The 25,166-nt window shown below is 39.0% G+C and overlaps 1 protein-coding gene across 1 annotated transcript in view; it reads left to right on the forward strand.

Annotated features, from left to right (window-relative positions):
• LOC124607456 (serine/threonine-protein kinase fused) overlaps nucleotides 1-25,166 on the forward strand; it is a 209,860-nt gene that overhangs the window by 160,266 nt on the left and 24,428 nt on the right. The window contains exons 10-11 of the mRNA XM_047139794.1: nucleotides 9,138-9,372; nucleotides 10,141-10,316. Of these exons, the coding sequence (XP_046995750.1) occupies nucleotides 9,138-9,372; nucleotides 10,141-10,316 (411 nt within the window). The remainder of the gene's footprint in view (nucleotides 1-9,137; nucleotides 9,373-10,140; nucleotides 10,317-25,166) is intronic.

Raw genomic sequence — 25,166 nt, forward strand, 5'->3', positions numbered from 1 at the left:
TACCACCCAGTTATCAGTCAGGGTGAATGGAAATAGGCAGAGGGTGTATACTGGCAACACGCAATATCCTTTTCCAGAGCATGCTCTGCAACATGACAGTCATGATCTCGGTGCATTTTTCACCACATGCGCCATGTGGATTCCTCCCCCAGACACCAGTTTCGCAGAACTCTGCAGGTACGAACTTGCACTACAACATGTACTTGGTTCTTGCCACCCACCTGGCCTCAATTTACTTTAATTTCTTCCGTCTCAGCATTTTTTCACGGTAACTACTCTTTTTTTCACTCCATTTTAGTTTTCTAGATTTTCATTTTCTGACGTGTCTATTTTTCACTGTCCCGCTCCCATCTCCGTTACGTACAATGCACCAGCTTTCCACTCTTATTAACCCATGCACAATGTTTTAGTAGTGATCTCTGTCTTGCATATAACCTTGTCTTCGGACTTCAAGCTCTCAGCTTTTCAAATCTCATCTGTTGCAGTCCCCAACAATCCGTCTTTCTATCTCATCTCCCCTTTTTCTTCACTCCTCTTCCTTCCCCTTCAATTCTTCTGCCAGAAGAAAGCGCCACTGGCTCCAAAAGCTTCCAAAAGTTAAACCTTTTCATGTGTGTTCTTCTGCCACTGCTTGGTGAGTAGATTTATTATCTGTCTGTATACATTATATTGTCAGTAATTGATTATTTTCATTGGTATATTAAACGCAACTGTGGCATACTTGATAAATTATCTTTTGACATAAATGTCATTAAGTTTGTGTGTGTGTGTGGGGGGGGGGGGGGGGGGGGTGAGTGAGAGAGAGAGAGAGAGAGAGAGAGAGAGAGAGAGAGAGAGATGGAGGACTTTGTACAAAAGCCTTTCTAGTTTTGAATGTGTATGTTTGCCACTCAGCACCTCCTCTGTGTGATAAATTTCTGTTCTAATTCAGATCGTTATTCTATTATTCCTTTCCAGATTTTCCATTGTTTTAAAATTGAAGATATTTTCATATTACTTTCTCATCTAAGAAGTTTTCTACATTGCTATATCTTGAACTTCTTATCACTTTCAGACAAATGCTATATTGGAGTGTCAGCAAAGATAACAGCTATGTTTTCAGAAAACATGAACTGCTAGTATTCTTATTTTCTTATCAATATTCTTGTTTGAAACTTCAAGCACAGTGGACTTAGTGTAATTCTACCTTTCACTTACTACATAAAATGAGTACATTTTATACAGTGTTTACACCTGTTTATTTTGTTTAATTATTCTGTCAGACAATACCATGTAGAGTGTCACTTAAGAGAATGCACCATATTAATTTTCTTAAACAAAGAATTGACACAGAACACACTGAATGTATATAATAACAGTGTGTCACTTAGGGAAAAATAACTAAATGAAATTTATTTAGATGTTTAAGTTGCATATGCATATGAATATATCATTTTCAAGCATTATGAATTGTTTCTGGTAAGTAACACTTTTTTCTGCTGGAAAAACATCTATGGCATAGTAGTTGGGGGAATATCAAATTACATCAGATAAATTCGCATTTGCAAATAATGTCCACATCAGCTGTAGAATGGAATGACAACAGCGAAAATTTGTGCCAGAACCTGGATTCCCTGCTTATTGTGAGTGGTCAGCTTATCATTTGGCTAATCATGCACAACTCTTGGCCAAACCCAAACTTCCATATGTTGTCAACCATACATCTGCGATCAGACGTTGTGCTTGAAAGTTGCATTGGCAGATGCGACTTTCAAGCACAACATCCGATCTGTATGAGACTATACATAATGGATGTACAAGTATGTGTTATAGACACATGGTTGACGACATATGGAAGTTTGGGTTTGGCCATGAGTCATGCACGGATAGCCAAATGGTAAGATGACTACACACCATAAGTGGGAAATCTGGGTTCAAGTCCCAGTACGGCACAAATTTTCATTGTTGTCATTCCTTTCTACAGCTGATGGTAGTCATTATTCGCAATTGCAAATTCATCTGATGTGTTTCATAATGGCTGTGGTCACCACAGTTCATCATCATCAGAATAACAGAGGCACTGCAATATCGTATTTATCTGCTGATACTGGGCATACGACTTTGAAGCACAACGTCTGATGTGTACGGGAATACACATAATAGATGTATGAGTACAGATCGTAGACGTATGGTTGATGACATAAGGAAGTTTGGGTCTGGCCTTGAGTCGTGCACAGATAGCTAAATGGTAAAGCGACTGCTTGAGATAAGTGGGAAATCTGGGTTCGAGTTGTGGTCCGATACAAATTTACATTGTCATCAATTCATTTAACAGCTGATGGTAGTCATTATTCACAATTGTGAATTCAAGTGATGTGTTTCGTAATGGCTGTGGTCACCACAATGCATCACCATCAGAATAGGTGCTCCAATATTGTATCAAATGAGATGTTACACTTTCTTTTTTCTTTTTTTGTTTCCTCACCCCCCCTCCCCGCACCCCTGTTTTTTTGTCTTAATCGTAACTCACCAGAAATCTACAGATTAGTGACAAATATATACTTGCTCCAAATCCTTCTAAACCTTTTAGTGAAACAATCCAGCAGCAGCATGCCATTTTAAATCAAACTTCTAATTAATTTTCTTAAATTATTCATATTAATTTTCCAAGCAGGCACTGTGGAGAGTGAAATAATTTTGCTCCTTTAAATTGGTGAGAGACATTGAAAGCACCAACTACCTAATGAGACATTTAACCAACAGTGGATGGAGTGTATAGTGCTTTTTTACGTATAAGTATTTTATGTGGATGGAGCAGAAATTGCTTCTCTGAGGAAAGGCATGTATGCTCCTTACGACAGATCAAGTGACATCATTAACTTCCCCCCCCCCCTTCCCCCCCCCCTTCTCTCTCCTTCTCTCTCTCTCTCTCTCTCTCTCTCTCTCTCTCTCTCTCTCTCTCTCTCTCTCTCTCTCCCCCCCCTCCCCCCTCCCCCTCCCCCCTCCCTCCCTCCCTCCCTCCCTCCCTCCCTCCCTCCCTCCCTCCCTCCCTCCCTCCTTCCCTCCTTCTCTCTCTCTCTCTCTCTCTCTCTCTCTCTCTCTCTCTCTCTCTCTCTCTCCTCCCCCCCCCCCCCACACACACACTGATGTGCTGAAACATTAGGACTAATGCCCACTGTGAGATTCACAGAGTGTTTGATATAATATGGACTAACATAATTGTGAAGCATGTCATCTGCACCAAAGAAAGTGGAGATTTTGTGGCTAAAGCAAGAAATTAGGGAATTATATGCTAAAAAAGCAGTCACTCAACACTGAACTTTACCAAACACATTTAGATTTGGCCAACAAATTTACAATACCAGCTCACTTTGAGGAAATATCAGAGAGAGAAAAGACATATATTCAGAAAGTAATGCAGAAAACTGAGAGAAACAAAACAGAAAACTCAACAGAATAATCAACAGCACAAACACACCCACTAAAAACAATCTCAACCAACAATATAAGTTCCATGAGAGAATCGTTAACCTAACTGACATAAATCTTACCAATCAAGAAAAGAGCGTATTACAAAAAGGGCCAAAACACAGCATTAGCACAAACATATCACACAAAACAATAGAAAACCTCATAACATAATCAGAGCACATTATACAGGAACAAGAAAGACTGAGCACACCAAATTTTAATGCGAACTTGACAAGAGAATTAGTAGCTGCAGAAATAACACAGATAATCAGAACACACAAATCCACAATTATTTCTAATCATAAAACATCAGAGAAAATCACAGCCAGCAAACTTAAACAAAAATTAAAACAGAACAATGCCATAGTAACAAGAGCAGACAAAGGGAATGTTATTGTAATTATGGATGAAAAGGAATACATAGAGAAAACACTAGATTTTCTCAAAGACAACAACATCACAAAACTGATCAGTGACCCAACAGCAAGATACCAGAAAAACATTCAGCAGACATTGAAAAACATCAATAATACATTCTCAAAAGGCCAGGTAAAGAGGATGACACAGAAAAATCCAAAAGCATCCACCCTAAATGCCTTACCAAAGGTTCATAAGGATAATATCCCATTAAGACCCGTCATTAATTTCCAAAATGCTCCATCCTAACACCTAGCCCAACAAACACACACACTACTGAAAAAACTGTACACGTTTCATAACAACAGGAATCTGGAAAACTCAAAGGAGTTAATAGACAGAATCAAGAACATACACATACCAGACACAGCAACCCTCATGTCATTCGATGTCACATCCATGTACACTTGCATTCCAATAAATGAAACAATCAACATCATCACACAAAGATTAAAACAACAAGGAAACATACCATACACACACATCAATGAAATAACAACCCTACTCAAGACCATAGCATCACAAAATTATTTTGTATTCAACAAAGAATTTTATTCTCAAGACGAAGGACTGCCAATGGAATCATCAATCAGTGGCCTCCTAGCTAACATATTCATGAACAACCTGGAGAACATGATCTTCAGACACATAATAAAATAAAAGAACTACAAAGTTATATACTGGTACCATTATGTTGATGACATAATATGCCTGATTGATGAACCATATACACACATAGAACAGCTACACAATGAAATAAACCACTTACACCCAAAAATTAACTTCACATTAGAAACAGAAACTAACAACACACTACACTTTCTAGATCTCACAATACAAAAAACAAACAACGCACACACCTTCACAATATTCAGGAAACCGACAACCACAAGCACCACCATTCACAACCTATCGAACCAACCGTTGACACATAAGCATGCAAATTTCAGATTCATGCTCCACAGATTAAACAGAACACCCATGAACAAACAGAACTACACACAAGAACTAAACACAATAAAACAAATAGCAGTAGAAAATGGTTATACTACCCATATTGTAGACAAGTTAAATCAAAAAACATGCAAACAGTAGAAAAATTAACACACCACACACACAAATCTTCAGCCAGAGCAGAACAACATCTGGCCATTCCTGGCACGTATGGGTGCCGGATTAGCGGAAGTGCTGGATTATTGAGTGTCTGAAATTTATGTTATTCATTTATTTTGTTTTTTATTTATTTTGAAAATATAGGGGATATAGTGCACTGTACTTTATTAAACTGAAAGATACAATTTTAAAACATAGAAGATATACTTTATTAAATCCAAGAATACATTAATTTTCAAAGGAAACTTAGTTCTTGAGTTAACACTGTACACAATTACACAGTTGTATCACTCACTCTGAAATATGTCCCTAATTTTTAACTGTTGCAATGATGATATGCGATGGTGGCATTCTTTTCCGCGCAACTGCTTTACAAGCATTACATCGATACTGCATGTATCTGGTTGTTGCATAATGTACTCCAGGAAGACCTCGGCAACTTCAACACCAGCAGTGTGAGAAATCTTCGTACTCTCTCCCCCTGTGCCCTCTTTTTCATCACTTTCATCATTATTTTCTTGCACACTTTTGATTATTTCTTCATCTGTTAAATTTTGGTCTGTATCTCAGTTTTCCTCATTCAGCCACTCAGTAACACCTTCATCATCAATTTCTTCTACTCCTGGAAGGTTATGGAACATGTCAGTGTACAAAGTAATTGATAATTCCAAATTGACTGGCTCATTGCTGTCACTCACTACTGAATCCAACTCGGCATCAATGTATGGCCACAATTTTCTCCAGCTCTTCATTATGGTAACGCTCTCCATTTTAATGCTTCGGCTTCTTGGAAAACATCATCACATATGTTAATTGCTTTCCATGCCTTCAGCATAGTCACGAAAGAGTTGTTTTCACTTTTGTTAAGCAAGGAGGTGAGAAGTGAATGTCAATAATGATGTTTAGTTGATTGAATAATTCCCTGGTCCATGGGCTGAATTGGGGCTGTCACATTGGTTCGGAGAAAGAGTGCTTGTATACCATCGGACTTTAGAGAAATATCTAAGGATGATTGGGAGCATTGTCAGTTATAAGGATAGCTTTCAGTGGAAGATTTTTCTTCTTTAGCTCTTTTCTCACAGCAGGTACAAATGTTTCATGGAACCACCAAGAGAATATTTGTCTGTCCATCCACACTTTCTTCTGAGCGCAATATTGCACTGGTAGAGTATTTATGTCAGTTTGTTGAAAACAACATGGATATTGGGATTTTCCAATCATCAAAAGCGGTAGTTTATGACTCCCATTTTGCATTACAACACGCCATTAATGTTATGCACGGTTTCTGTTGCTTGTAACCACGAGCTTCCTTCTCGTTCTTGGCAGCTAATGTTTTTGAAGGAAGAGTCTTGTTTCATCAGCATTATAAGAGGCATTAGCAGTTAAATCTTCTTCCTCTATTATCTTCTGTTTCTTGCTTACAAACTCATCAGCATCCTTATCGTTAGCTGAGCAGCTTTTCCCGGTGACTGTCTGCCTCCGAATGCTATGTCGTTTTTTCCAGTTTGGTAGCCAACCTTTGCTCACTGCAAACAAGTTACTACCACCAAGTTGTTTGTTAAATGCAGGTGCTTTTTACTTTATAATCAGGCCACTAACTGGAATTCCTTTACTATGTCGTTGTATGAGCCATCTATAAACAGACATGTCCAGTTCTTGATTCTCACTATGTCGCATAACCTTCGGTTCTCCCAACTCACTATCCATTTGGGTTCAGTACTATCGAATAACATCATCTTTCTTTTTGATGTCATAAATAGTTTCTCATCCATCATTGAACTCAGCAGCAATGGCTTTCTGCAGAGGATCTCGATTTAACTTATCTAAAATTTTGAGTTTCTCCTTGAGGTCTAGCATAACACATTTCCTTTTAGAAGACAATATTCCCAACTGGAAAGAAGGCTACAATTTCAAATACAGTATATAAATCATTGTTTAACTAAGCATTGTTGTGCATGATAATTCATTGCGCACATGTTTTTGGATGTGACCTGGATTACTGAGAGGCCGGACTACTGAGGACCAGATCAACGAGAGTCTAGTGTAGTACACCTTCGCAGGTAGACATGTTGAACAGTCTGTGTTAATACACCAACAAACCAGGCAACTCCATTTACAATGTGGTCATTGTTGTTGTTGTGGTCTTCAGTACTGAGACTGGTTTGATGCAGCTCACCATGCTACTCTATCCTCTGTCATGGGAATGCCCAAACATGATAACTCCTTTCTGGCATTTTGACATGTCTGCATGTCAACCTATTTTACTGGGCTGAGTCCATATAACCAACTGGCGCGTGCACCCACATACACGGGCGCGCACACACACACACACACACACACACACACACACACACACACACACACATCATTTCACTACCCTGAATTTTAATAGTGTTGGAGTGTCACATGACTGACTAGAACTCGTTCTAACCTTCTACAGTGCTTCAAAGTGATCTGTGAATCCTTTTAAAGAAGTGAGTAATACTTTGCCCAGTAAGCTTTTCTCATCATTATATTTTCCTGAATCTGTGTTGGTTCTTTGAGAGAAAGTCCTTTTTATCCACTTTAGAATGCTGCCATTAAACTAAGGTAAAACTTTTTCAACTTCTTTTTTACCTTACTTAGTATGTATTTATTTATGAATTAAGCTGTGTTTGAACTTCATGCATGTTTCCACAAAACTAATATTCACTGATACATCTGTGATATTGTGAACATCTGTGACTAGATGGAACATGTACAGCTAGATGTTTTACTTCCCTCCTGTTTTCTTTCTCTCTATCCCCACCCCCCATTTTTGTAGTATTATGAACATGTTAAATGACCATTATGGGAAAACAGTTGATATATTAATGTGAAGGACCGCTGACCAGCATTGCTAGAAATAAGTTATTGTATGCATTTGAAAATTAAGAAGAAAAATGAAAAGTGGCATGCGGCTGACTTCCTATCTTCCTCCACAATTCTTTTGTTGGTATCGAACAACAGTCTATAATATTTGTCTGTCATGTTCAAGCCTTATTAGCAAAATAGATACTACTCTTCACTTGGCCATCCAATCACCTAGCCTATCACTGGTTGTATTTGTATGAGGAACGGTAACTGCTGATAAATACCTTCTGTTAACCATTCAACTTGTTTTAATACTATACTGCCAGGTTCATTAAATACTAAGAGATGCTACCCGAAAGTTCCCAGAATGTATGTGTAGCTGCTGAAGTACAGCTAGTACGGTGAAAAGCTGCCAGGTGGTACCTCATACATTCTTTGAGAGTTAATGGGTCAAGCAACTTTGTGCTAGGTAGTCACATTTAGTTTTTACGCACATTTTACCATTTTTATGTGTCGCATGTCTTGCGAAATTAACTATGACATATGTCTGAGTACAACGTTTGTGCATAAACTTCTGTTTCAGACTTGGAAAAACCACATGATGTTTTCAAGCAAGCATGTGGGGAAGACACCTTAGGCCACAGTCAAACTTACAACTGTTTTTACATGTTTCCAAACTGGCAGAACATTGTTTGACAATGATCCACATTCAGAGCAGCTGTCGACCGGCATTACTCCTGTAAATGTGTCTGTTGTTCAGAATACAGTGGTGGAAGGTGGTAGTCAGACCATCCAGGACATATGCAATGTCATGGGGCTGTATTACAGGGTGTGTAGAGGATGATGTCCAATGAAAGTGGCACACAGGTGATTGGTTCCTCCATCATGACAGTGCAAGGTCACACATTGTATTCATCACTCATGAGTTTCTAATGGAAAACAAGATGACAGTTGTTCCACGTCCATGATATTCACCCAACCTGACACCAAGTGACTCTTTTCTTATTTGCTAGAATTAAATTCCAGTTAAAAAGCTGAAGCTTCCACACAGTTGAGGAGATTCAAATAGAACCGCAAGTGGTACTGAATAGGCTCATGAAAAATGCTCATGAAAAACGCATGAGATTTCAGTAAAAACTGCCGGGAACGTTGCATACACTCCCAGGGGACTAGTTTGAAGATGACAGTGGTAAAAAATATCTAGGTAAAGTGTAATCTTATTTATTGGTGTATCCTGGGAACTTTTGGGTACACCTCATGTAGCTACTTTTGTCAGATCCTTCGTGACAAATAATAGTTTAATAAGTTAAACATATATTCAACAGGCCTTGGAAGTTGTCATGACGCTGCTTTGTCGCTTGGCATATGCAGGCAAAACTGAGTTGGAATCACAGCTGTGTGATGCGATTGCCTTATTGGGTGCAGTACCATTGCTACAGCATCTACTGCAACTAAGTCGCCGAAAGGTACGACTTGTTGCTGACCTCATTGCTATACTTGTTCGACTTCTTGCACAACTTCCCCTACATGCACCTGCTGTTGTTGCTGATGTACTACATGGTAAGTATGCAAATAAATCCATTATGGAATGGACATAAATGTTGAGGATTTTGTTAGATATTAATTGTTAACATTATTCATATTATTGGTATTGCTGTTGGGTTCCTGGCCTGGTGCAGTCATGGTACATAACAGTATTAAGTAAATGATTGTAGTCAACTGTCAACTGAAAGCAATACAAACAGTTGATTTGCTGGGAAAGCTTAAGATCACACGTACTTCATATTGCTCTGTAGATTTATTGCATCTGCCCAGATTATAAGCCATCAATCTATTTTCTCTACTGTCCAGATTTGTAGAACATCTCCATAGGCCATCTATTGTTTATTTCAATATAGCTGTTGTTTAATATGAATTGATTTGTAGTTTTTATGATTTGGTTGGGTAATAGTGTAAAAGCACTACAAAAATATTAATTTTTTGCACAGTATCACAGAAAATGAAACATTGACCCTGGTATATGCATAATTGACACATTTCATTCAAAACAAATCCAAACTGAAGTGCTTGAAAACAGCTTAGAAGTTCATATTTCACCCTGTTTCATATGTCAGGGTGAACATCACTGTTGTCAGCAGTTTTTGAGTGCTTTCACAGAAATCGACAGGAAAAATCTTGGACAGGGCAAGTTTAGTTCTCACTTTTGCACGAAAGTGATCTATTCATTGATTGACAGTTTCATACTATAAGGAGCAAATAAAATAAATTATTGTAAAAAAAATTAGAATTTCAATTCCACCTTAATTTTTCATTCTCATTTATTTACAGGTGTCAACCTATCAAGCCTGCTAACACACAACAGTCCGACCATTCGCTGTCACTCTTGCCTCTTGATACAACTTCTTGGCAATCATGACCCTAACACATTACAGCGTCAGTGGAATCAAGGTCTTCGTTGTGCTTTGGAACAACTGGTTTCTGATGCTGATGAAACTGTCAGCCAGGTTAGTTTCAAATGTCTAACTTTAAGTGAAAATATCATCAGTTGTTTGTCATTCAAATTGACTGTGTAAAATGCAGAACTTATGTTCTGTATAATTTAAAAAGTAAAGATAACAAAGCACCAAATAGTTAAGACTCCAATAGACACATAAATGGTTCAGAGAATTATGCTGGCTTTGGACAGTTCACTCTTCAGAGCCAGAGTGTACGTAAACACACACACATACATGCACGCACTCACACCTTACAGCTACATTGTCATGACTGACTGCATCTTGCCGGTACTGCAACTTTAGGGGGGAGGAGTTGTGTCAGATGTGCTAGGCAAGTGGAATGGGGGGGGGGGGGGGGGGAGGGGGGAGTGAGGAATAGAAGGAAGGCTTGAGTAATGGTGACTGATGGATGGGAGAGTTAGTTGACAGATGAACGGGATAGAATGTAGCATCAGTGAGCCCATTCATTCTTTGGGCAGGAGAAGGCAATGGGAATTCAGCACCATTGGTCTCATTCTTTCTACAGCCAAGAGGGGACGTGTGCAATGCACAATGACATGAGAGAGTGGATTTGGAGGAAGAAATGAAATGGAGGATGAGGGGGACTGTGGAACAGTGGGGACAGGATCAAGAAAATTAGAATCATGGAGTGGGGCTGATGTGGGCGCGGAATAGGGCATCAGGGATTGAAGCTATGATGATTGATTATAGGATTGAGGAATATTTTGCATCTGCTTAATTCAGAAAACCTGGTTTTCACGAGGAGGATCCAGTTGGCATGGGGTGTGAAACAGCTGTCGAAATCTAGCATGATGTGCTCAGCAGCAAGTTCTGCCAGTGGATGTTCAACTCTGATCTTGGCCATGGCATGGTACTGGCCATAAAACTGGGTGGACGGCTGGTTGTTGGTCATCCTGACATAAAATGTGCAGAATTTGTAGCAGAGGTGGTATATGACATGACTGCTTTCACAAATGGCTCTGCCACTGATAGGATGTGATAAGCCTGTGGCAGGACTGGAGTATAAATGCTGGGTGTTGCATCAGACAGACTTTGCACCATCTTCCACAGGAGTATGGTCCATGCGGCAAGGGGATGGAAGTGAGCTGGCATAAAGTGCACTAGAATATAGTGTAGATTGGGTGGGCAGTGGAACAGCACTTTGAGAGGGGTGGGAAGGATTGTGGAGAGGATGTTTCTCATTTCCAGAATTGGTGAATAGTAAAAGCCTTAGCAAAATATATGATCCAGTTGCTCCAGTGCGATATGATACTGGATGATGATGCTTATCCTTTTTTACAGCATGTTCCTGGGGATTTTCATAGGATTAGCAGCATGTGCAAATACGGGCCAGGAAATCTGTTTGCAGACTAGGTTTCGGGGGAGAGGAGGGAATGTAGTACCTGTCTGTGCTATGTGTAGGTCTTCAAAATACTGGACAAGGAATTGTTTGTAAGTGCACATTTGCCATCAGGGGGTATGAATTTTTGGTGTGGAAGGGATGGCAGCATTCAGAATGCAGATGCCATGACCATTAGTAGGCTGGATTTGGGCAGAGGTTTGGATGGAGCAGTTAGAAAGGTGGAGGTCAACATACAGCCCACAGCACTGAGGAGGGTGAGATGAAGTGGATGGAAGAGAGAACATTGAGGATCTGCAGAAGAGTGTCTTGGAGTGCTGGACCCGGATCCAGATCATGAAGGACTTTCCCCTACCATATAGAACTTATACTTTGCACTTTTAAAAAGAAATTATCAGTCTATTAATTATTTTGCTGCTGTTCTGAATCTCTTCTTGTGCTAATTTTTTCATTTTTACATTACTACTACACCCAGCAGCCCTTACAGCAGGTTTTTCTGCCTCTCTAGTTTTTCCCTTCTGTTACCCTTTTCAGTCACAAATTAACTGTTTCTGGGTACTGTAGAAAATGTACCAATAACTTATCAATTCTTCTGTTAAGCTTTTTCCTTAAACTTCTTTCCTCATGTGTTTTCTTGTTACCTCTTTATTTAATAATTTTCCTGTCGTCTTACTATTTTCCTCTTATAACACCCTATTTCAAATGTTTCCATGTTGTTGTTTTTTAAATTTCCCATGGTTCACATTTCAGTACAAAGCTCTGTGTGAGAGGTACACACTCGGGAATTTCCTTCTCACAAGGGGAGGCTGCCAATTGTGAAATTCAGATTCGATTCATACTGCGAATAATAAAAGCTCATGGCCAGAGGCGTAACGTGGCAAAGCACCAAGATGCACTTCTCAGCCGTTGTTGAGAAAATCGACAGTTAAAAGAAATTGTTGCGGTGAAATACTCTCTACAATTAATAATTTTCTACAGCGTCGTGGTGCATCGGTAAGCGCTCGGGTTCGTAATCCGAAGGTCGCCGTATCGGATCCCACGCCATGCAACTTTTTTTCATTATTAGTTTTTTGTACCGAATGAAAGTGCTGGCAGGTCGACAGACACACAAACAAACACAAACATACACACAAAATTCAAGCTTTCGCAACAAACTGTTGCCTCATCAGGAATTGTGCCATGTACGGACCAAGAGTTATGAGTGAAGGAGTTGTCCGTGAATGGGTACGTTTATTTAAAAGTGGACGAGAAAATGTTCATGATGAAGAGAGGAGTGGTAGACCATCATTGGTGACTGACGAACTCGTTCAGACAGTTGATGCAAAAGTTCGTGAAAATCGACGTTTCTCAATGTCGGAGTTGTCTACTGGTTTTCCACAGATTTCTAAGACTCTCTTGTACGAGATAGTGACAGCAAGATTGGGTTACCGTAAGTTCTGTGCACGATGGGTGCCCAAAATTCTTACCGACCACCACAAAACTCAAAGACTGGCCTCTGCATTAGACTTTCTGTCACGTTATGAGGACGAAGGAGAACCATTGTTAAACAGAATCGTGACCGGTGACGAAACCTGGATTAAGTACGTGAACCCTGAGACAAAAGAACAATCAAAGATGTGGGCACATTCAAATTCGCCTACCAAACCAAGAAAAGCCTCGCAAGATTTTTCTGCCAGAAAACTGATGGCAACGGTGTTTTGGGATGACAAAGGGGTGTTGTTGGTTGAATTCATGGAACGTGGTATGACCATTAATCAAGGGAACGTGGTATGACCATTAATCAAGACGTGTACTGTGAAACAATAAAAAAGTTACGACGGGCTATACAGAACAAACGCCGTGGTATGCTGACTTCCGGTATGATCACACTGACAGAACCACAGGCACATAGACACAGGCAACAGAGCATGCACAATGTCGGCACTAGTACAATGTATATCCACCTTTCACAGCAATGCAGGCTGCTATTCTCCCATGGAGACGATCGTAGAGATGCTGGATGTAGTCCTGTGGTACGGCTTGCCATGCCATTTCCACCTGGCGCCTCAGTTGGACCAGCGTTCGTGCTGGACGTGCAGACAGCGTGAGACGATGCTTCATCCAGTCCCAAACATGCTCAATGGGGGGACAGATCCGGAGATCTTGCTGGCCAGGGTAGTTGACTTACACCTTCTAGAGCACGTTGGGTGGCACGGAATACATGCGGACGTGCATTGTCCTGTTGGAACAGCAAGTTCCCTTACACACACACACACACACACACACACACACACACACATTTGAATTACAAAAAACAAATACTAAAGAAAGGGTTGCATGGCGCGAGATTCGACCCGGCGACCTTCGGATTACAAACCCGAGCGCTTACCGCTGCGCCACGACGCTGTAGAAAATTATTAATCGTCCAGAGTATTTCACCGCGACGGTTTCTTTTAACTGTCGGTTTTCTCGACAACGGCTGAGAAGTGCATCTTGGTGCTTTTCCACATTACACCTCTGGCCATGAGCTTTTATTATGCGCAGTATAAATCGAATCTGAATTTCACAATTGGCGGCCTCCCCTTGTCAGTTCCATATCAGTATCTGATTGTTGTAAGTCTCTCCTTTTTATTGGTGAAAGTGTTAATCTGCTTCTGATATTTTCTGTACTTTGACCATCCTATCTAATCTTGCTTTTTACTCTTCTTTTAATATTGTCTCAATCTCAGTTTGGATGTGAAGGCTGTCTTAGTTTTGCTAATTCTTAACCCACAGTCAATGCAAAGTTTGCTGTCAGTTCTGTTGAAGAGACTGATATTTTCTTTCTTTAGTCAAAAAGGTTATATAAGCTGTAAACCTTAGCATCTGTGTCTATTCCTCTTGCAGTCTTATTATCCTTTTAAAAGTGTCTTTCATTTTATTCATTGCCTCTTTTAATCACAAGTTAAACAACAGTGCTGATAACCTGGAACTATATCTAATATGCTTTTTAAAGTTCATGTCTTACGTGGTCTTGAATATTTCTTGCAATGTGATATTATCTTCTTTACTTTTGCAAGACCATTTTTCTCTTGGATCTCTTTTGCAAATCTGTCATAATTGCTTTAAAATTCAGAGTTTATATCTTTGCTGTACCATATTTTTATAAATAACTTTCCGCACTACATTTGAGGTAACAAATCATATATTCTCTTCATCTCTACTTACATGAAATACATTAAACTACCACCTTCATTCATGCAGTGTAAAAGAGAAAGAGTAATTAATTTTTAAATTCATCTTCCATCTCTTACAGTATGAGAGTATTGTTAATATAGCCATTCTCTGGAAGTCCACACATCTCCAGGGAATACTTATTGCTGTGTCTGAGCAAGTGTTTTCTTTGGTGAAGCCACTGTGTTCGCTGTTGTATGCTGAAGACCCGTGTTGTCCATCGATATAGCTCACATTATGCAAAATAAAAAGAAAACCATCGAACATTATCTGTACATTAATACTCGAGATGTAATTTTATGTTACTATTTTTTATTATATAAATAAGTTTTGGGTGCAAGTATTGTATAGTTTTAAGAAGAGGTTGGGATACTCATCACTCCTCTGGTGGGATATGTATCACCACAGTATTTCTTGACCATTTAGGTTTATTATTACCACTTGGTTGTCAGCATGTAGTAGTTTACACTTATATCTATGTCTATACTTGGCAAACCATCTCACAGTGTGTGGCAGAGGTGCTTCTGGTGAAATAAATGTGGAAGTAAGTACTGTGTTACTCATCTTGATAATGTACACTCTCAAAATTTTTACAGTGAAGATGCTCAGTGCCTCCCTTTTAGCTTCTGTCACTGAAATTTGACAAGCATCTCTGTAACACTCACACACTTACTGAACAATCCACTGATTGAACACACAGCCCTTTGTTCGACCTTCTCAACCACTTCTATTTATCCTGCATGGTAAGTATCCCAGACTGGTGAACATTGCTCAAGAACTGAACGGACAAAAACATGTGAAAGTAATTTCTTTCATGGGTGAATTACTTATATTTAGATTTCTAGCTTCCAGATTATTCATTAGATAATTTACATATCAAAGATGCCTCTGGATCGGAAGAGTCAGCCGGTAGATATGTGCAACCTCTATTTCGAATAGTGATGGCCCTATAATACTTCTTTGATTTTGTCCCATTACAAGTTGTATGTTGAGTTCTGTATGCTAGAAGCTACAAAACTGATCCAATACTCAGTAAACTTATAGTTTGTTAACAAAATAACAGCTCCAAATTGTGTTAGGTTGCCTTCTAGAAGTCGAGGAACATGGTTCAACCTGAGTACTGTTGTCTACTACACTCTGGATTTAATGGGTGAATGAAATGAGCTCGGTCTTACAAAATCTTTATTTACAGAGTCAGTGTTTCATCCTACAGAGAAACTTTTCTGTCTCTAAAAGATTATAATATGTGAGCAAAAAACATACTCAGTAATTCTACACCAGATTGATGTCAACTATATAGGCCTACAATTATGCATATTTTTCCGACAACTTTTCTTGAAAATAGGTAAGACCTTCACACTTTTCCAGTCACTTAACACCCTTTGTAGCCCCAGTGACACACAGTGAAATACTGCTGGAAGGGGAGCAAATTGTATCATATATTCTGTACAGAATCAGGTCCAGCCCTTCCTTTGTTGACACATTTCACTTTACTTACTATTTCATGATTACATATCTCAATATCTGCCATTTTTGAATTCTACAATGAATGACACAATTAACTACATTAAGATCATTCACAGTGAAACAATCATGGTCGCATGAGTTCAGTATTGGGAACTTGTGTCACTAATTTTACATTTCTGTGCCAGTATAGTCACTGAGCAACTGAATAGGTAATTTTTATATAGTTACTGATAGTATAAAACTAAAATTTCTTCCAATCTTTTATCAGATTGATCAGTAAAAATTTACTTTTTAGTACATTGACTGCTTCTTGTGTTACACTTCCTAAATTCAGTTTGGCTTTTATCAGATTTTGCTTGTCAATAAGGCTTTGACTATATTCAGATATGAAGTGCTCTGTACTTCAGCCCAATTTCTATCAGAACTATTCCACCATGCATGGTGAGAGGCATACTATATGTCCATAAATGCTAGGCAGGTATCCTAATTTTTCTTTCCATTACTAATGACAAAATCATAATTACTTCTCAAGTACCCTTTCATGTCCTGAAGCTAAATTAATCTTGTTTCAATTATCCTTACGTAGGTTATATTATTCTGGTCACATCTTTAGAAGCATAAAATATCACACACAGCTGTATTTTCACATTTATCTGCTTCTGATAATGCCTTTCTGAAAATCATACCATAAGTCGTCCATTTTATAAGGTTTTTGACAACTTCTCAAACCTTCTAGTTCCTATAACACTCATAAATTTATTATATTTCAGAAGGTATGTCATCAACCCTTGCTGACTTGTTTATGCTCAGATCATTGAGTGGACTGCATTTTGGCTCAGTTATTTGTTCTGCATCTACATCTACACTCAGCAAGCCACCTTGGGGTGTGATGAGTATTTTGTTTACCACTGACACTCCCCCTCCCTGTTTTTCCCATTTCCAATTGCAAATGATGCAAAGAAAAAACAGCTTTAGTTAACCTAAATATGAACTGAAGTCTTGCTAATGGCACCTGCATGGTCTGTTCCTGATATATGTAAGAGGAAGCAGTATGTTAAGTGACTCACTCTTCTAAACAGAGCTGGAACTTTTACAGTAAATCACACTGTGATTTGAGTGCTTTTCTTGTAACCTCCACCACTGAAGCTGGATGAACAAATTTATACCCTTTTGTGCTTACTAAAAGCACTGATATTGAAACAAACTGCTTTTCTATGCGTCTTCTCTATTCACTCTATTGATCTGAGGAACTGTATTTACCATTTTTACCATTGGTTAAATGAGGTTTTCATAAGCTACCTTCATTGCTAGACTATACTTCTTGAGGATTTAAATAATGTCACGGTTCTCTGCCAGGAGCTGATTATAAATACTGTTTCATGACAACTATTTTCAATCCTCATACCGTTCTCAGGTCTCATAAGATACCTAAAGCAGCTTACATGGAAACATAAAACGTGTAGCATGAATTAGCATAAAATTGATCTAAGTTGCTGTGTCAAGTAGCAACATATTATGTTGTCAATAATAAAAATGTACCAAAGACTATCAATCTCCCTTCAACACATAAAATTTGGTTCTAACAGTTTTTGTGGAGTCACTGTGCAAAATCAGGTTCTATATCATAAGTACTTTAAATGTCTTGTGATATCTGATGATGATCTGAGGACTGAGACTGTTTGTAATTAAGTAGCATTTATGACTAAATGTTGGCTGTGAACTATGATCTCTTCAAAATGTTTATGAGCTGTGGGGTACCACCTTCAAAAATTATATTCTTAAGGATTCTTTCAAAGAATTTGAGTCTGGCATCTGTCTTTGCTAGAATTAGGTCGACTTTAAATTACTCCTGATGCATCCTCCCAGATATTTAATGAATGTGACTGTTTCCAGTGATTGCTCAACATCCTCGTAATCAACAATAATGCGTGTTTCCATCTATTTATGTGTAATACATTACTCGTGTGTACATTGAGGGCCAACTACCAATCCTTGCACCAAGCGCAAAATCTCTACTAGTTATCCAATATTTTACTACTATTTTCCAGCTTTGAGACTTTTCTAAAGACAACATCATCCATGAATATTTTTATGGTGCTTCTGACATTAGTCAAAGCATCATTTATATCTTTTCCCAGTAACACTCCCTTGAGATACTTCTGAAGCTACTTTTCCACCTGAAGTTTTCTTGCCGTAGAAAAGTATATTCTATGTTCTATTTGCTAGGAACTTTTTCAATTCAACTCAATGCTGGTCTAATATTACATACCCATGGTATTTTAGGTGACAGTGAGGAACTGTATCACACTTTTTCCATGAGTCAAGTAACATAGTGTCAACCAGTGCTACCTACTACCTTCTACCTTGAGGATGGGCAGAGTCAGTTAAGTTTCACAAGATTATTGTTTCAGGCATCAATGCTTATTCCTACAGAGAAGATTTTTGGTCTCAATGAATGTTATAAAATGCAAATATAAGTTCTGCAATAGATTTGACGTAAGCAATCAATACTAATAATAAATCTGTAAAATTTTCATGTCTGTCTGTTTGAACACACTTCTCCAAAATTACTAGACAAATTTTCATGGGGTTTTTGTAGCTTGAGCATAGCTTGGGGAACACAAAACAAATTTTCTTAGGGTTTTTGCTGGTAACATTAGTATAGCTTGGGGAACCATATAGGGTTTATTTCATCAAAATTGCCTCTTTGAAAAAAGGTATTGTTGTTCAGAGTTTCATCTAAAGCCGTCCTATTGTTTGTTGCTCTGTTTAAACATGCTTATTTCCAAAACTACTAAACAAACTTCATGGAGTTTTACAGGTAATTTGACCATAGCTTGGGGCACTGTATAGCCTTTGTTTAAACAGTCAGATCTCAGAAAAACTATGTTCTAATTGAAAGTTTTATCCATACTAGTATTACAAATGCAACAGTATCACTGTGTGTTACTTTTTCACAACTAACCCGCCAAACCAATTTTAGTGATATTTAGTATGAAGATAGCTTGAACCCTGACAAAGAACATTGGCTGCTGTAGAAAGTTTGTAGTACAAGATACTTATTGATTTGAAGAATATTATGTGAATTAGGGAAAAATATTTACTCTTCGAAAAAGCTGTTTCCTCTCCAACTTTTGATCTTTATCATATTTGTCAAAATATTTTTATTGCTTGATATTTCCTATGCAATATGATTCAAAGTAATGAAAATAATTCTCAGTCAGTCTTCAGTGTATTTAATCCATACTTCCAGACAGTTTGTTGCATGCTGTTTCTTTCTTTCTTTGGGCCTTGTCCCGCACCAACGCGGGGTCGGCCTTGTTATTACGGTTTTGGCACTGTTAGATGCAGAGGATGGCCAGATGCTCTTCCTACTGCCTCCCCGAACCCCCTGGGATGTAAGTAGTGTACCCCAGCTAACTGCATCTAGTGTAAGCCATGAAATAGTGTGAACATGTACAAATATCTTTGAGTTGTGTAATTGAGGCAGAATGTGGGGATTAGCCCGGTAGTCACCTAGCGGGATGTGGAAAACCGCCTAAAAACACATGCAGGCTGGCTGGCATACTGGCCCTCGTCTTTAATCCACCGGGCGGATTTGATCTGGGGCCAGCGCGCCTACCTGAGCCCAGGAAGCAGCGCACTAGTGGTCTCGGCTACCTTGGTGGGTGTTTGTTGCATGCTGTAACATCATGTAACATATAACTACTTCAGCAGCACGATGCGTCGATGCGTGCTCCTACCTGTACCCCTCAGTATGCGCTGCTTGGCAGACATACTGCTCATGGTGATGAATTGTGCTTTGGAGGGGAGGGAGAGGGGGGGGGGGGTTGCACATCACATGTTATGCTTGACCAAGCAGGCAGACACATGAGGGCAGCTGATGTTATATGCAAGTGTAGCAGTGACTAACAGCTTGTCTGTACTAATAATAAAACTGTAAAACCATTGTCTCTGTCTGTCTGTCTGTTCGAACAAATAAATCTTCAAAACTATTAGACGAATTTTCATGGAGTTTTCACATACAACTTGAACACAGCTTGGGCAAATGTGTAAGCTTCATTTCATCAAAATCGGAACACGGAAAAAAGTCATAATTTAGAGTTTTACCTAAAATCTTCTTCACAGCTTATAGTTCGGATGTTTCACACCACAGGACTCCAAAGAGCCAATAGATGGCATTGTTTGTTCCATAGTGCACCAAAGAATGGATAGATGGAACTGTTAGTTTTTTTTTACTCAGTGGCAAATGTACTTTTAGAAGTTTATGCCAGTGACAGAATTAGGTGCTGTAATCTTATCTATTCAAATTTACTGATTCAGTTTTGTCTATTAAAAACTTAATGGTATTGCTTTGCTCCTATTGATAGGTTTTATTTATATTTGGCTTATTTCCTGGGAAAGTTCTTTTACTTCAGAAGTATTTTTGGATGTTTGCTTCAGTGACAGAATTAAGTGTCACAATGTAATCTTTACAAATACAACCTACCATTGTATTTACATGGCTGAGATATAGATTTACTGATCTCGCCTCACACAGTCTCGGACACAACTATAAATAAATATTCTAGCAATGTTGGAATCTCATCTAGTAGAGGCATATAGTCCTGTGCATTGTGATGATTTCACTATCTTGTGTTACACTGTTTGTTGGTAACAATAGATATGAGCTGCATGAGCTGCCCAGCTTTTGAACGTAAACTCATTTGAGGCAGAATGTTATTCACATGCATGTATTTTACTCCCATTCCACTTTTAGAAACATTTTCAGTGAAATCGAAGTCCACAGGCCTTGGTTTCACAAAAACACAGGCATGGAAACAATTGTTCTGTCCTTGCCTGGCACAGATTGTCTTACTAGGTGTAAGATCTTGATAATATTTCAATAAATCAACATAAAATTGAAACTTCTTTCCCTCTTCATCAAGCAGTACCACTGTATCCTTTTTGTCACCTAATGTACAATCCAGCATAGTGGTCTGGGCAAGGCCAAGTTGCTACTCACCATGTAGCGGAGATGCTGAATTGCCGATAGGCACAACAAAAAGACTGTCAGAAAGTAAGCTTTCAGCCAATAAGGATTCTGTTGGAAATAGACAAAACACACACACACACACACACACACACACACACACACACACACACACACACACACCTATCTGCTGAGACCTCAAGCCAGAGACTGTGATCATGTGTGTTGAGTTGTGTTTGAGTGAGTGTGTGTGTGTGTGTGTGTGTGTGTGTGTTTTGTGTTTTGTGTTTTGTCTATTTCCAATGAAGATCTTGTTGGCTAAAAACTCATTTTGTGACAGCCTTTTTATTGTGCCTATCTGCAACTCAGTATCTCCACTATTGGGTGAGTAGTAACTACCCTTTTCATAATCTTGTTACATTCCATCCTGGATTTTCCATTCTTTTTGGATAGATGAAAAATTGTCTCACCAAGTAGCGGCAGAAAGCGCACATAAAAGATGGTTGTAATTGACAAGCTTTCGGAGCCAGTGGCTCCTTGTTCAGGTAGAAGAGTTGAAGGGGAAGGAAGAAGGGTGAAGGAAAACGACTGGAGAGGTCTAGGGAAAGGGGTAGATTTCGGGAAAGTCACCCAGAAATGCAGGTCAGATAATATTAATAATAATAATAATAATAGTAGCTGAAGTAGTATATTACGCATTTGTAGCAAAATCCTTGATACAGTTGTATTGGAAAAGGAAAGACAAAATGAAATAAACTAAAATAAATATATAGGAAAGGAGTTTGCTATTTATTTATGGGGATGTAATTATAGTTATATTTGGCCTCAGAGGGGTTGGTAAAAGTTCTCAGAACGGCTTAACTTTTTGTGAAATTGAGGTGATATAATCTTGTAATACATTATGTCTCTAAAGATGGTTTTTGCAAAGCAGTGTAAAAGAATCTATCTTATATATTGAAACTTTTCTTCGGAGACTTTTTACACTTGAGTGTCTGCTTTGATTGTTTTTTCTTTTACAGTCTCTTATTATTAAGAATAATGGAAATTAACAGACTCTTAAAATGACAATTATTTCTGCCAACTGCTATTCCATGATCGATACAACTAAAATGAATATGACATTCCAAACAGTCCAGTTCCAATACAGTATTCTTGTTCTCACTCATTGTTGAGTCATGGAGCTCCTACAGTTTTTCTGCCAAGCGGCGGTTCTGTATAAACGCTGCGAAACAATAGTGCATTTTGTAAATAAAGTGCAAAAGCACATTCAAAATAAAAATGTGGTCGTATTTTGGACTTATTATGGCACTATAAATTGCAGCAGCTTTCAAAACTATCACTTTTTTCGATTTCCAAAGAATGCTGTGAGGAATGTGAATAATTATTATAGGAATTTTAAAAAAATGCCCATTTCAACGTACTCATACTTTTAGGCTTGCAAGAAAATATTTACATTTTCTATTCACTCATTTGGCATCAGAACTTTGACACTTAACAAGACTGGTAAAAATCTCTTTATCATCTTTTCATGATGTTACTACTGTGTAAATGCCTGACCATTTCTCGGATACAAATAAGCTTGTCAGTTGACAACTTTTCTAATCTGTTCCAATTAATATACTAGTATTTGGTTTCATACTTCAGTTTCATTAAAAAAGAAAAGTAAACACAGCTGTGCATTTTTGTACTAGATTAAGGAAAAAATGGATCTTTTTGTACATAATTAAGATAGCCATCTATAAGTTTCCAAGAAAATTGTTAAAATTAGCAGGTCGTAAGAAACTTCATGATAGCAAGGAAGCGTTTTGAATCGCAATTGACTACATTATGCGAGTATAAACGAAGATTTAATTAAAATCTCTAGCAGATACTGGTGGTGTAAAAGTATTTTATGGATGCATTGAGTTTTTCTCCATAGAGTAATCTTTTTTTTCCCTCCCCACAAGGGGAATTAGGGAAGTAAAGGAATGTTGACATTTATTAGGAAGAGAAAATTAGCACAACACTGAGGATGTAGCGGTGGTCCATAGCCGAAAGTGACTGCGTTTTAAGACTGACTCATATGCAAAAGATTTAAAAGGTAACTTAGTCTTGACTGCCTAAAAAGTCGCTAAAACTTTTTTCCGCAAAAGCCACAATTTTGCCTGCTAAAAATTCATAAAATCCTCTAGTTCTAGCGACATTGCCGTTATAACGGCAACACTGGTCTGAGTTGTAGTGGGAAGGTGGTAGTCTCCACGTGACCCATGTTTACGTTAAGTGATATTGCTGTTTTCTCTTCGTTTATTGCTCTCAGGTTAAATGTAAACAAAACGGATTTCTGTGGCCGGGAGCTATCAAGTGAATTAAAATACATTCACATAATTACGGAAGGCTGAAACATGTTATTAATTTCAGATTTTATTTTGTTGCCACCTTTCTGACAGTCAAGTGTTAATCGCCTTGCAGAACAATGAAGTTATTGTTGTCGGTTTGTTAAAGAAATTTGACTTTTATTAATCATTTCTGCTGGGGCAGTCAATTTATTTGATACGAAGTGTTTTGTTGTGACAGTGCCACGACATTTAACAGTGCCGCTACAACAGTACGCCCAAATGGAGATAGAGGCGCTCCGCAATTCGGCTGAGCGCGGGAGTGCCACCTAGCTACGAACGGCGCCGGCCGCATGTCACGGCACGGCAGTCGGTTAAGAGATACTGATTTGCTATCATGTAACGAGCTATTGTTTCTAAGTGAGTGTGTTTGAATATCCACGCGATTATTGGTGATTAAAGGTTATAACACTTTTTGGCGACGATGTCGGATATTTTCACTGCGTTGTGGATTTGTGTGTTCGTGACGGGGCAGACATGGAACAGCTTATGCAAGCGCTCATTGAACAACAAACACAGCTGACGGCTGCTATTCAGGCGTTGTCGACGTCGCTTACTCATCATCTGTCTTCCTCTTCTCCGCCTCCATTCCCTCCTTACAACAAGGCCGCTGAAGATCGGGAGGATTATGAGAAGCGTTTGCGGCAACACTTCTTGGCTTTCGGCGTTGTCGATGCTCCTATGTGTAAGTCGTTATTTCTATCTTGGATTTCCCCACGGATCTATCAGCTGCTATCTCAGTTAGCCCCTATGCGGGAACCTGCCTCTCTGTCCTTCCAAGAAATATGTGACTTATTGTCTAACTATTACCGAAAAAACACCCACATCGTTGCCGCCCGCGTGGCGTTCTATCGGTGTCGTAAACAGCCCCATCAATCTTACCGGGCTTGGGCGGCGGAACTAAATGGTCTGAGTAGGAAATGTCAGTTTATCACGGACACTTATCATGAGTCGTATGCTGATTCAATGGTTAGGGATGCTATTCTACGGCTTGCTCCTGATAAAGAAGTTCGGCAACGTGCCCTGCAACTGCCAAACCCGTCGTTGTCGTAAGTTCTAAGCATCGCTCAATCCTTTGAAGTGTCTCACGCTGCTGGCGCGCAAATAGGCGCTGTGATGTAGGCGCTGTACAGTCAACTTTCGACACGGACAATTTGCATGTTTTACAGGAGAACGAAGATGTGGCGGTGGTTCACTCGCATAAATAATGTCGCATTGGGCCGCAACACTCGCAGCGAAAACAGCAACCACAGAAGCAGGTTCGTTCCGCACTTCCTTCTTGTCCACGTTGTTTCGTACAGCATGACAGGGCCGCGTGTCCAAAACGTTGGACCACGTGTAATTCATGTAGGAAAAAAGGCCACATTGCTTCTGTGTGTCAGTCCCCTAAAGTTCCTGTCGACGAGGATGAGGCATCGGACATGGATGTTAACTGTGTGCTTTCTCAAACAAGCAAGTTTTTTGTTACTGTTCGTGTTCTGGATAAAGACATTCGC

This window comes from Schistocerca americana, chromosome 1 (genome assembly GCF_021461395.2).
Source record: "Schistocerca americana isolate TAMUIC-IGC-003095 chromosome 1, iqSchAmer2.1, whole genome shotgun sequence".
Classification (NCBI taxonomy): Eukaryota; Metazoa; Arthropoda; class Insecta; order Orthoptera; family Acrididae; genus Schistocerca; species Schistocerca americana.